This window comes from Cervus canadensis, chromosome 16 (assembly GCF_019320065.1).
Source record: "Cervus canadensis isolate Bull #8, Minnesota chromosome 16, ASM1932006v1, whole genome shotgun sequence".
Taxonomy (NCBI): domain Eukaryota; kingdom Metazoa; phylum Chordata; class Mammalia; order Artiodactyla; family Cervidae; genus Cervus; species Cervus canadensis.
The window spans coordinates 40,104,815-40,119,327 of NC_057401.1; the positions used below are offsets into that span (position 1 = coordinate 40,104,815).

The 14,513-nt window shown below is 39.6% G+C and overlaps 1 protein-coding gene across 6 annotated transcripts in view; it reads left to right on the plus strand.

Moving 5' to 3' along the window:
- DROSHA (drosha ribonuclease III) overlaps window positions 1-13,490 on the plus strand; it is a 119,463-nt gene extending 105,973 nt beyond the window's left edge. For all 6 annotated transcript variants that reach the window (XM_043488603.1, XM_043488601.1, XM_043488602.1 and 3 more), the window contains 6 exons: window positions 2,555-2,696; window positions 4,114-4,196; window positions 4,289-4,392; window positions 8,766-8,858; window positions 9,673-9,719; window positions 13,072-13,490. In XM_043488603.1, the coding sequence (XP_043344538.1) occupies window positions 2,555-2,696; window positions 4,114-4,196; window positions 4,289-4,392; window positions 8,766-8,858; window positions 9,673-9,719; window positions 13,072-13,202 (600 nt within the window). In that variant the 3' untranslated portion in view covers window positions 13,203-13,490. The remainder of the gene's footprint in view (window positions 1-2,554; window positions 2,697-4,113; window positions 4,197-4,288; window positions 4,393-8,765; window positions 8,859-9,672; window positions 9,720-13,071) is intronic.
- Window positions 13,491-14,513: the final 1,023 nt, after the last annotated feature.

Sequence of the window (14,513 nt, forward strand, 5' to 3'; positions counted from 1 at the left end):
CTCTCGGAGGGCAGCCACGGGATGCTGGTCATCTCAGGATCTTCAGCTGGCAGTGTGGGGCCTAGCCTAGCATCAGCCTCCACAACTGTTGCTCTGAACAACCATGTTTCGGTAGCCTTTTGCCTTGCGAGCCCCTCCTGATCTCACTCATTGGCAAACAGCGTGATTTATTCTGAAGTACAGTTCAGCAAAGGCCAGGGATGGAGGTTGTCATTTAAAGAGCTGCCTTTCTTCATACTTTCGTGTTTGAGTAAAGAGCAAGACCTTACCTTTTTTCATCTCTTCTTCTAAATATAAACTGACTCTGAAAGTGTGGATGATTTATATCTTCCTTCTCCCTACCCCTGACTTTTGGTTCCGGCTTTACGTTTTGGCAAGAACTGAAAGATCTCACTTTCTGCTGGCCACCGGTTGGTGCTTTAAGACCCATCAGGGCATATCTTAAATAAAACTGGTAGTGTTTCTAACTGGTAGCACTTCTGTTTCCATCCTCATTGCTGTCCTCCTCCCCCATCGGACAGCATCACTGCGTAGCACTGAATGAGGACCCCTGACGCTGGAAGGCAGCCCCTGGGGCCCAGTAACCAGTGACGTGTTATGGTTTGCTCATATGTGTGTACATCAGGCTTGTTGATTCTAAGGCATGAAATCTGCATACACACAGCCCATATTAGAGTTTTCTCCTCTCACCAAAAGCATATACTGAGAACCCAGCTTGCTGAGCATAGCTATACTCTCAAAATAACCCTCCTGTTCTCCAACAGCCTCTATTGTGTGAACCTCCCCCACTATAAATCCAAACTAAAAAAGATGTCTCCTTTCCAGCTCAGGTTTTAGACTAGTGGGCACACAACCCTATTGGTTGTGTTTTGTTTTAGGCTGCGCCATGCAACTTGTGGTTTCTTCGTTCCCTGACCAGGGATCAAACTCCGGGCTACCACAGTGAACGTGCCAAGTCTTAACTACTGACCACCAGGGAATTCCCTGATCCTGTCTTCTTTGAATGTTATATTGCTCGGCCTTTTTAATTTTGAACTTCACTGTGGATATTAATTTTAATGAAACACTGCGTTGAAGAAAAGGTAGAGTTAGGGGGAGATCGGAGGAAAGGAGCAGAGACAGGCAAAGAATAATAATAGTCTGTAACTCAACAGCAAGCATGGCTTATGAAGATCAAGTTGTGTTTCTGCTTCATGAATCATTGTCAGACAAATTAAGAACATATTGTTTCTTATTTATCTGTTGTCAAGGGTGCAATCTCAGGCATTGAGAATAAATCTTGATTTTCATAAGCTTAGTTGACACTGTGGAGCCACAGAGCATAAAACTTGCATCTAATAAGCAAAGTGCCATGTGGAACGGCAGGGGGTATAATACCAGCATCACTTGCAGCTGCTTCCTGCACCTTGGCCCTGGCATCAGGGATTCCTTAGCAGGAATTATACTAGACCAAGGGTTTGTTTTATCTTTGTAAGGAAAAACTTCAAGTTTTAGGTCCATTATTTCCCCAGATCTTACAGATCGGGGATGATAACTTTCAGCCTTTGTTTGATGAATTCTCATCTCTGTGTCTATCCACTTTCCCTGGCCTCCCTCCCCACCTTCCCCTAGTGAGTGATCAGTGACTGTTAAATTCCTACGGCATGCTTGTTTTATGGGCACCTCTACTATGGACTGGTTGTACAGTTTTCACGCACTGTTTAATGCTACTGCTTAGATAGTCCACAGAGAATTCCTAGCTGACAGAAATTCCTAGTAGAAATTTTTGTTTGGCATTCCTGAAGTTGAAATATGAAAATTATATACTAATTTGATTAAAGGATCTCAGCTTGAAAAACTGTGAGTCAGGATATATAGTATAAATCTTTAAAAGAACAAAAGTAACAATGTAAACTAATAATTTAAATTTTTAAAATTAATACCAAAGCATCACTTCCACAAATCCTGTATTATCAAAACTAGCATCAGTGCCGTATGACATGAAGTTTATTTTTGATTTTTAAAGCGTGCTCCTTTAAAACTAGTGTGCAGTGACAGAAAGCAGGTCAAGTTTGCCTGGTGGTAGATGGATTGAATTGATTGATCACCAAGGGCCAGGGCCCTTGTTTGGGTGATGGAAAAGTAGAAGCTTGTCAGAACTCATTTAATTTTACTTAAAATGGGTGCATTTTGTTGGATGTAAATTATACTTCAATAAGTTGATTTTTACTAGTTTTAATGTTCCTTCGTTTAGTAACATTTAACTTAATGGAATCTTTGACCTTTACTATATAGTACAGCCTCTCCCTCAAGACTGCTCACTGCTGCTAAACAACTAAATGAACTATTTAAAGGTCAGTTAGGTAAAATTCAGGAGCAGAGGAAGTTATTAAGAAGCTGGAAGCATGTCGAGTTTGTCACTGCCGCCTGAGGGGGGTGGTTGAGAACATAAGCCATTGCTTGCCTAGATATCCCTGTCAGTGAGATGGTCTAGGCTGATTGGACCCACATAGGAACCAAGAGAGAGACCAGAAGTGAAATGGTTTCTAAATGTATCTCAATTCTGTTCTGCCAGCTGTTGCGAAGCTCTTTGGTGAATAACAGAACTCAGGCCAAGGTGGCGGAGGAACTGGGCATGCAGGAATACGCCATCACCAATGACAAGACCAAAAGACCTGTCGCCCTGAGAACCAAGACCTTGGCTGACCTTTTAGAATGTGAGTCCTACAGAGAAAGCTTTTCTCTTAACCTGCAGATTTAAAGTTTGCCACTTCTCATTATTATGCTATTCTGACTAAAGAAACCTCTTTTCTATTTTAATTTTTATATATGCTTCTCTCCAGAGCTTGTTTGAAAGAGAGTAATTTGGAATTAAAACACGTGAATAATGGGTTTGTGTTCAGTCTGTGTTCACTGGTGCCCCCGCCCCCACACCCCTCCATCCTAAAGCTTAGCCATCAGATCTCTGTGTGTGAAGCCGTAGCAGAATGTGAAGACCAGTAATAGTGAATCATAGCTGTTTTTTTGCCACCAGCAACCTTTAGATATGGGCACAGAGGAAAGAAGGTAATTTATTCACTGAATACTAGAATTATTATCTATTGTTGTGAATGAACTCAAAGCTCTGTGGACAACGTTGTCATCTTTTACAGTTTCTGATATGGTCTAGTAGCATTATAAGTAATCCTGTTAAGCTAATTAAAGGATTATAAGCACAATTTTATTGTTTCTGATACTACTTTAAAGTAAGTGGGCCATTCACTGGGCCTTGGAACCTTTTTATTAAGTTTAATATTATGGTATTTTTGACAACTGCAATTATACACAAATATTAAAGTCTCCCAGGCAAATCAGCTGATTTACAAAGTGTAACATCAGTCTAAGGAACTTAAAAGAATCTCTTTTTCAATTAAAGAAAAGTAACTTAACATTAAAAGTACAAAAAAATTAAGTTGAGTGATCAGTCTCAGTGGCCTTTGTTTTTGCTCAACAGAAGCTATTTTTAACTCCTTTAAAAAACTCACCATTTGTGTACATAGTTAAGATAACCTTTATAATGAAGTTGTCTTTGAGGTCACCATTTATTAATGCAAATTTGGTTATATTGTCATTAAGCCCAGTATTTATTTTTCCTCCGTTTCGGCAGATTGAATCCATAGATGGTCCTGTTTCTGTTCATGAAATGTGACACAGACTCTGTCAATGGGTGATCTCAAGATTGGTGTTAAGAATAGCAGGCCTTCGGATGTGCTTGTTCTGACCTTGTATCTGATCTTCAAGTTTTATTTTGATTTATTTGATGTTAACATGGTTGCATTCCCTGATGTCATTCTTTCCCTGCTATATACAGCAGCATTTTATGTATCATTTTAACTAATTGTTTATCTAGCTCTCAGACAAACGTAATTTGGTCTTTGTGGTTTTTGCATCTTAATCACACATCTCTATTGCTGTTTCTAATATTAGTGATAAAGAGTAGTTCTTGTTTGAAGCAAGATGAAATGGTAATGCTAAAAAATAAAGAGGCCTTGGAAGTTGAAAACCTTACTAAAATGTTTCTTAAAAGGCTCGGTCTCATACTCTTTCTAGTAAGTGGCAGTGCGTCGGGCTTATGTTACCCTTTCTCTTTTTCAGCATTTATTGCAGCATTGTACATTGATAAAGACTTGGAATACGTTCATACTTTCATGAATGTTTGTTTCTTTCCACGATTAAAAGTAAGCTCATATAAAATTTAAATTAGTTGTTTGCTCTATGCTTGGCGATTCTAGAATCCTTTACTAAGTACTGTTTGGGGGACTTGCTGCAGGAATTCATTTTGAATCAGGATTGGAACGACCCCAAGTCCCAGCTTCAGCAGTGCTGCCTGACTCTGAGGACGGAAGGAAAAGAACCAGACATCCCACTGTATAAGTGAGTATGTGCTGCCCGCAGGCTGTCGCTCGGGGGAGCCTGGAATAACCCTCCGTGTGCCGGGAGGAAGATCCAACTACTCTGCCGCAGTGGTGATGAGAGCCCTGGGGGGCCTCTTGACTGCCTGGGCCCAGCACAGAAACTCTCTGGGCCGCTCAGTCTCTTTGCTCTGTAAGTGGGTCACATCTGATTATCTGTGCTTTCTCCATCTCTAAAATACGGTGAACTGCTCCCTGGGAGAAAGATGAGGAGATCAAGATAAGAGAAATTTGGGTTAAAATGTTTTTATATACATTCTTACGTTTGTCTTCTTATTTCTTACAACCCCTGCTGCATGCACACCTAGACTGGGCGGCCTGTGCTTGTTTATTTGTAACTGTACTTGGGTGTCTGTCTTTCTGAAGCCCTGCTGGCATCTGTCCCGATCGCCTGACAGGCAGTCACTGTAGGAAGCCAGGCAGTTCTTCACCACGGCTGTGTTATTCAAATATTTGGAACTTTTCTTTCTAGGATGTGTACCAAAAGCTGCTGTGTACATTTGAATATCTTTAGTGACACATCTTTATCCTTTGAGGAGTAGCCAAAAGTCATTCAAAGGAAACGCAGGTCGCTACACACATAACACCGGTTTTGATGAAAATGGGAGGTTTGACTCTGAAGTTGAGTAATTAGCTTGAGACACTCAGAAGGTGGTTTCAGAAGCTGGTTTCAAAGAGGAGTTATAAAAGGGAGGGATTATCAAAATAAGTGGGTTGCCTCCCAAGGTATGGTCTGGATGTGTGTTTTTGAGGATGTGTAAATATCTAGCTTTAGTACGGGGTTACCCCCGTCTCTGTTCACACATGCGTACAAGTATACACATTTGTGTGTTTCATATGAAATAAAACCCTCACCCTCCCCCCACCTCCTCCTGTGGACTTTCTCAGACTTCACAGTACTCAAGGGAAAACACCAGAGTGGCAGCCGGGAATTTTAAATCCTTTTTTATGTTTTTATTTAATAGTCACAACACGTTATAGGCTTTTTCACTAAAAGAAAAACTGAGGCCAAGAAAAGGTTGAGTCACCCCACAGCAGGCTGCTATAAATTGTCCCAAGAAGCTGTCACCGTTGAACAATGTTTCCTTTATTTATTGGGAAAAAAACCCAAATGTTTAGAAATAGCACTTTAATATGTGTCTAATAAGCATAATGAACATCCAGACTGTATTACGTGAAAGGCTCAAAGTATCTCCTCATCAAAGTGATAATTAAAGTTCAATAAATAAAATGAGGGTGATAAACTTCTCACAGCACAAGCATGATTACTATAATAAGCGCCACCTTTAAGAAGCCATCCGTGTACTTTCATCCCAGTGAGTACAGACAAAGGAAATGACTGCCCCCTTCTCATAAATCCCCCCATGAAAGCGTGCAATGAGCTTGTTCTTTTTTATCAAGATGATGGGGTTGTTTTACGTAGTTTTTTTTTCAAGATTACTGTTTTCATCTCATTATCTTTGCCGGCTACTTTTAATTTCCCTTTTCCATGAAGTTATCAGTTTTACCACACTTGAAATCTGCACACTGTCATTAATATCCAGAGAACCTGGTGTTTTGTTTTTTGGCAGTTGTGTTGTGTACTCCGATTATAACATACCTTTGAAATGATCTCTGATTTTTCATTAGAAAGAATCCATAAAGGATGTGATGCTATTCAGACGGGGCTTGCAGTGTATTACCCAAATATTTGTGATTTTTAGCTCTGATTAGCACTGAAATACAATGAACAGACTGAAATAGCTAACTTTAATTTTATAATATTTGGAATAACACTTGGAAATTGTTTAAAAATATTTTATACTTACTGTTTGCCTTCAGATACTGCTCATAATGGTTTGAGTATATATATATATACACACACACACAAATCCCTAAGAAAGGCAATCCCAAAGAATGCTCAAACTGCTGCACAGTTGCACTCATCTCACACGCTAGTAAAGTGATGCTCAAAATTCTCTAAGCCAGGCTTCAGCAATACGTGAACCGTGAACTTCCAGATGTTCAAGCTGGTTTTAGAAAAGGCAGAGGAACCAGAGATCAAATTGCCAACATCCGCTGGATCGTTGAAAAAGCAAGAGAGTTCCAGAAAAACATCTATTTCTGCTTTATTGACTACGCCAAAGCCTTCGACTGAAAGGTTGCTGCTGAACGATAAGACGCAGGATTCTTGGCCTCCGGAGGAGACGAATTCAATCCGGGGCCAGAGACGAGGCTGGATCGCTCAGAGCTTTTGTGTAATAAAGTTTTATTAAAGTATAAAGGAGATAGAGAAAGCTTCTGACATAGGCATCAGAAGGGGGCAAAAGAGTACCCCCTTTGCTAGTATTAGCAATGGAGTTATATACTCTCCAGTGAATCCAAAAAATGTCTGGAGGTTGTAAAGACCTCACCAGACCTACTCCCATAATTTACATTTTAAGATAACAGAGTTGGCCAGAAGGTTTAATCCAAAGATTGTCCTCAGGCAGGATACATCCTTGTAAAGACCAGACCTACTCCCATAATTTATGTTTTAAGATAACAGAATTAGCCAGAGGGTTTAATCCAAAGGCGGTCCTCAGGCAGGATACATTATTGTTATATAGTCACTCACAATCTGTTAATGAAAAGAAAGGAATGTCATAAAACTTAGAATGGCACCAGATAATTCATCCCTGGCCATAAAACGATTGACTTGAATCTTGTAGAAGGGCAGATTACCAACCAATAGTTTTGTTTACATAGATTAGGGGAACAATACCTGAGTAAGTAGGTTGGGCCATTTTGTGGAACCAACTTGAAGATAGAGTCATAGCTTAAGACAACATTTCCATAAGAAAAAGAAATGTATTGGTTAACTCAAGGTTTGAGAGTAGTTAGCTTCAGGTGAAACCAGGTGTCATGGCAACACAGCATTTTAAGAGAAACCTCCTTTTAAATTTGTATAGAGAAAAAATATCGCTGGTTTGTTTCCTCCTGCCGCTTAAGAGAGATAAAAATGTCTGGCACTTGCAGCCTCTTTCCTCCGTTTGGAGACCCCTGGCCTTCCTGCCTGTTACCCTCTCACGACTGTGTGGATCACAATAAACTGTGGAAAATTCTGAAAGAGATGGCAATACCAGACCACCTGACCTGCCTCTTGAGAAACCTCTATGTAGGTCAGGAAGCAAGTTAGAACTGGACATGGAACAACAGACTGGTTCCCAATAGGAAAAGGAGTATGTCAAGGCTGTATATTGTCACCCTGCTTATTTAACTTATATGCAGACTACATCGTGAGAAATGCTGGGCTGGAAGAAGCACAAGCTGGAATCAAGATTGCTGGGAGAAATATCAATAACCTCAGACATGCAGATGACACCACCCTTATGGCAGAAAGTGAAGATGAACTAAAAAAAACCTCCTGATGAAAGTGAAAGAGGAGAGTGAAAAAGTTGGCTTAAAGCTTAACATTCAGAAAACTAAGATCATGGCATCTGGTCCCATCACTTCAGGGAAAATAGATGGGGAGACAGTAGAAACAGTGTCAGACTTTAATTTTTGGGCTCCAAAATCACTGCAGATGGTGATTGCAGCTGTGAAATTAAAAGACACTTACTCCTTGGAAGGAAAGTCATGACCAACCTAGATAATATATTAAAAAGCAGAGACATTACTTTGTCATCAAAGGTCTGTCTGGTCCAAACTATGGTTTTTCCAGTGGTCATGTATGGATGTGAGAGTTGGACTGTGAAGAAAGCTGAGCGCCAAAAAATTGATGCTTTTGAACTGTGGTGTTGGAGAAGACTCTTGAGAGTCCCTTGGACAGCAAGGAGATCCAACCAGTCCATCCTAAAGGAGATCAGTCCTGGGTGTTCATTGGAAGGACTGACGTTGAAGCTGAAACTCCAGTACTTTGGCCACCTCATGCGAAGAGCTGACTCATTGGAACAGACCCTGATGCTGGGAGGGATTGGGGGCAGGAGGAGAAAGGGACGACAGAGGATGAGATGGTTGGATGGCATCACCAACCCGATGGACATGGATTTGAGTAAACTCTGGGAGTTGGTGATGGACAGGGAGGCCTGGCGTGCTGCGGTTCATGGGGTCTCAAAGAGTCGGACGGGACTGAGCGACTGAACTGAACAGAACTGAACACACCCACAAAAAATTTCACTATAGAATTTGAAAAATTTCCTACTTCAAAGCTGTCTGTCATATTAGCAAATCAAAACTGTACTCTTTTAATTTTCTTGTTATTTTTGCCTTCCTGTCTCTCAGCAGTAAGTCACATGGTTTTTCGTGGAGTTATGTGTGAGCAGTAACTATTAAGTAGCACTTTACATAATTACTGCTCTTTCCTTTTCCTTTCAGGACTCTGCAGACAGTGGGGCCATCCCATGCTAGGACCTATACTGTGGCTGTCTACTTCAAGGGAGAAAGAATTGGCTGTGGGAAAGGACCGAGGTATGAGAGGACGATACTTTAAGTTTCTTCAAATGAACATCCTGTGTGCCCGAGAAGTATTAATATCTGCTTGGTATTTCCAAACTCTGCAGCCTGTCTTTTTGAACTTAGAGTATAGAGTGTTCAAGGGTAGTAGCAAAGTGAATCTCAAGGCTTAATATCCCCACCAAACTCAGCCCCAGACTTGAGAATCAGCCTTGAGCAGTGGGAATGCCATTGCATAAAGGGCTTTGGCTGCCTAGAGAGAACCACATTAGCACGTGCACACACAGGTAAGGTCTGGTTCACTGCTGCAGGCATTTTATGAAACATGCCGTGCGTGACACAGCCGTTAGACACTTGATCTCTTATTACTATTCACTTGAGCTTTGTGGAAATGCTCACATCTTCAGGTAAAAAGAATTTCATATGTTATCACCTTTCTTTGAACCTTCCAATTTATATCTTAAACTGAGAAGTGATTTGAAGTCTGTCTGTATGTGTATTTTTTTACTCTTTGCCTCTTAAACTTTACACTGAGGATGTTCAAATTTAAGTAAGAAATACTTCAGATCTAATATAAGTGGAAGGCGTTTTATTGCAGTGTTGAAAGTGTGGAAAGAATAACTTAAACAGGCTTTGTACAGATAAATGACATTTCTGCATGCCCTTGTGTATATTCCTATCTGTGCAATTCAGTATGTGACAGTAGAAGTAATCAGATAAAATTGTATGCACCAAACATGAAAACTAGCCTGAATAAACTGGAGCCATATTTTGTGTTTTGGGGGAAAAAAATCTTTAAAATGTACCTTGTCTTCATTTTCTTTAATAGTATTCAGCAAGCAGAAATGGGAGCAGCAATGGATGCACTTGAAAAATGTAAGCCTATCTCTTTTTCTATAATTATATGTTCATAATGTAATGAGTGTTTTATGGATAGAAAATGGGAAAGTAGAAAAATGGTAAGTACTGATAAAATGTGATCTTCTTTTCTTCATAATTATTCTCCGCACAGAGTATAGTATAATGTAAGATGTGTATAAAATAGGCTTATAATTTAAAAAAAAGTATTCCCAAATGCCTTTTGATTTTCATTTTCCTATTTTGCATAGAGTCCCACTCTCAGCACAGGTAACCCATGTGAGTGACTTAGTATATTTCATTCTATATATTTCTCTATAGTTCTAAAATCTTAAACCCGTGAAGGTTTTTTCTTTTTGGTGTTTGGCCGCTGTTTAATTAAAGTGGGACATTTATGTACGTCTCTGCATCCATCTTTTCTTGCTAGATAATACATCACGGGCAGCCCTCCACGTCATAGTGGCTCCAGTTCATTCTGTCTTAAGGGCTGCATCATATTTCATGCTGTGGATATGCCGTATTTTATTCAGCTTTTAAAATTTTTGGTGGATCCTGTTTCTGTCTTTTTATCACTGTTGATACTAAAAGTCTCTATATTGGTGCTTTTAGTTCTGGGGGATGGATTCCCAAGGGTAGGATAGCTGGGTTGAAGACACTTAAATTACATAATTGACCCTGTAGGGAACGGCAGAGTCTTCTGTAAATTGAAGGCTTAAGCACAAGGAAGTTTTCTTCTGAGGTATATCGTGCCGCCCAGCAGAACCCGTGGGCAGAACCTGACCGTGTAGTTCCATCAGGCTTCAGCTGCTAGCTCAGCGTGGGTGAGAGCAGTGTGGAAAGCTGAAAGTGCACAGGCCCTGGATGCTCAGCCTGGGAGAAATTCCAAGAAAGGCAGGAGGGCCAAGTAGCCATGCAGAAATCTGCAGATGAGAGCTTGGGGGCCAAGGGGAGGGGAGTCCTGGGGATAGAAGCTGGTGTTCCCAGGCTCCCAAGTTCATGGAATCTTCACTGAGAATTTTGTTGACTCTGTTGAGGAGCTTTGAAAATCCATTATATATATGGACTTTATTATTTATTTTATTACAGTCACATATCGTAATAAAAATGAGACTCCATTTTTCCACCTGTAAGATTGTTAAAGGTGATCTTTGGAGTTTTCATTTGTTTGCTTTCAGCCATAAAACAGTACTTGGAGAGATGGCTGATTCTAAGACTGGCCTACACGTCTGAACTGGTGGGAGAGAAAAGTTTAAAGTGCAGGAAAGCAGTTTGACGGTATATGTCAGGGCCTGAACGACGTCCGTACCCTTTGATCTAGAGATTTCCTTTCTAGAAGTCAAACCTAAGAAAACAATTGGCATTATGAGTGAAAGTTTCCATAACCATGATGATTGTGACAAGTTGATTTATAATAATTTAAAAAAATCAATCAGTCCTTCAAACTGTGTGTTTGAACACAGAGAAATGTTTAGATAAATTATCCCAGAGGTTGACGAACATTTTCTGTAAAGGACCAGATAGTAAATACTCTTATTGCAATTACACAGCTCTGATGTTGTGGCCCATAGACTCAGGTAGAATACAGATGGCTAGTGTCTGTGTTCCAGTAAAACCATATTTACCAAAACAGGTGAAGGATTAGATTTGTCCTATAGACAGTAGTCTGCCAACCTTAGCTTTATCCAAATGTTGTAATATCAAAATATCTTTGAAGAGTAATGATATAGGAAAATGCTTATACTACTAGAATAAGTGAAAAAAGTGTGTCCATCAAAGTGTACTTACAGCTATACTCTCCCAGTGTAAGTTGGGCTCAGGGAATGATTTTAAGTGTTTGTGTGTCTAATTCATATACGTACACATTTACATTGTGTATATGTCTGTTGGATATAAATTTACTTCATAGGAAAAGGGCTTATTATAAGGTTATATTCTAAAAGCTTATCTATGGTTATATCTGAGTTGTGGGATTATGCTCTTAATATTTGAAACCTGTGTTTCATACAGTACATAAGGAATCAATTTAATATACTTAGAGAATAGGATCTTACTACTATTTTATTTCTAAAATTCAGATGCCATTATGTTTCTCTTTTGCTTAAAATCAATCACTGACTCTTTAAGTCCTTACTCGCCTTTCACATTCTCTTCCCACCACCCTGTCGCTCCCTGTCTTCCACCCATCGGGAGCGAAGATGGGACACAGTGTTGAAAGGAAGGAGGGTTTGGGAATATACTGTATATGTTTATTATGCTTCAACCGTAACAAAATCAGGCACTCTCTCATATGCCATGCTCTCTGATTCTCCCTATTTTACTTTTCTTAAAAGTTTTATCTGTTTTTAATTGGAGGACAGTTGCTTTACAATATTGTGTTGGTTTCTGCCGTACTCAACATGAATCAGCCATAGGAATACGTATGTCCCCTCCTTATTTTTAAATATGAAGTAGCACCTCTTGTGTTTCACAGACCCGTACGCAGTTACCAGATAGCTCGTGTCACTCTCATTTGTTCATGCATCCCTTTGTGATGTGTGTTGTTGAAGTGTGTGTGTGTCGAATAAGTGTATAAGATGCCTCTTTTGTGTTCCACATTTGTTTTCTTCCTCCATTGCTACACTCATTACGTACCACAAATAACAACTGAATTGTAAAATTTTTACATCTTAATCAAGATTTCCACCCTGTCAACACCCTTGAACGGGATCAACTATCAAACTAAATATAGCTTCAACTGTGCTACTGAGTGACATATTTCCTTTCACCAAATGAAAGTGCTGTACTTAGGTTGCTATTGCTCATAAGCTCTGGGTCTCTTGAGTAAACTTCACAAATTGAATTATCAGAAATGGTGACTTAAGATGTGGCTTCCTCCTTTTGTCCATCTGATCTTTTCCCTCTTTTCAGAAACTTTAATTGTTGGTAAATAATGATGGGATAATATTGTTATTTGTTTGAAGTTTTGGGTTTAAGCTTTGTAAAAATATACAACTCCCTTTTGCTATAGCCTTTCATCTCTCCCTGAAAATCACTTGTTGCTAGGAGAGCTGTGTTAAAATCCCTAGCTGGAAACATGCTGAAGCCACACGCTATGTTTTAACAACTGTGTATTCGGTGCCTTTTATGCTTGAGTTCACGTCAGATATTGAAATCCAGAACCAGGTGCCGATTTAGACTTCCGTTGTGTTCCTGAATGATAAAAGAAAAAGAGAAGAAAATGAGCAATTTTTTTTTCTCTTGCCTTACAAAATGCAACTCCATATTCCTGTGAAATACATGTTTGTTTGTGTGTGTGTTGCGTTTCGTTTGCATCATTCTGTGCACTGGTGGCTCCTCTTTATTAAGTGTAAAATATATCTCCTTGTGTCAGATAACTTTCCCCAGATGGCCCATCAGAAGCGGTTCATTGAACGGAAATACAGACAAGAGTTAAAAGAAATGAGGTGGGAAAGAGAGCATCAAGAGAAAGAGCCAGATGAGACCGAAGACATAAAGAAATAAAGGAAGGCATGGACGGAAGTGGTGGTGTATTTACTTGCCTAATAACTGTGACTGTTGCCCATTGAGACCTAGCCTAGTTTTTGTGGAGACACTGAATGAAGGCTGCCCATTGAAATAAACCACAAAGTCACATCATTCTCGTTTTACTGATCTCGTATTTGATTTTTAGCTGGATGGCGTTTATTACAAAGTATTTGACTTCTATTTAATGTAAAACTTCACTTGGGTAAATGTGTGTATTCCCTGTTATTTTGCTTTTTAAACAATAAAATTAAAAATGTGTATTCTGTGTGGAAGAGATCCTATTCCTTCTATCTTTCTGAGATTGTGACTCCAGATTTTCAGTGGATAAGCAAAAAAATCACTTTACCAGATATTTGGGTTATGCTTTATAAACACCCGTACTGTTTGACATCTCTGGATTAATCTCCATTTTCAGCTTTTATCTTGGTGTTTATCAGGTTCTCAGCTGCAAACATTATGCTTACACTCACTAACCAGTGAGTCCTTTGTAGAAGGAATCCCTTTAACGTTTAACTGGCTAACGGAAGAAGGAAAGACTGATATTTGAGTCACATATGTTCCTTCAATCACTAGAATCACGAGAAATCATGATTTGAATCCAGAAGACACTTTAAACCAGGTGCTCTTATCCTGGGGTCAGTGGACCCTTTTAGAAATTTATAGACAGACTTTAGGAATGTCTCAGAATATCTTGAAATTATGTTGGATTTTTGGGGGCGGGGAAGTGGGCAGAAGGAAGAGGAGGGTTCATAGCTTTCAGCAGCTCCAAGCAGCTCCATTATTAGGTCCCTGTAATAAAGGGCTAACATTGAATTAAAAGATGTAACATCTTTTTAATGTTAATTTAAACTGAACCTCACTGGCTTCTTATTAATAAAGACAAAACTTCTTTTTTAAAACCAAATGTGTTTTTATTCATTACTGTAATGGATATCTAGTGAGTGTCTGCTATGTGTCAGGCATTGTTCTAGGCTCTGGGGTATAGCAGTGAAAAAAATAAAATTCCCTGCCCTTGGGGGAGCATGCTAAGTGAAGGAAGACACTCTTGACGGGAAATAAAATGTGTTTCGTCACAAGGTGATGTAGATGATGGCCAGAACAAAGTAGGGGGTAACACGGTGTGGTTTTCAATCAGGTGGTTGGGGAGGCTCCCCTGAAGGGCATCATATGAATTAAGATGGGAAGGAGAGTGACCCGTTAGCTATCTGGAGGGTTTCTTTTTACACTTGATCTTAGCTAAAAGGCTGAGAAGGGATGGAGGGTTTCTTTTTTATGTAACTATTAAAT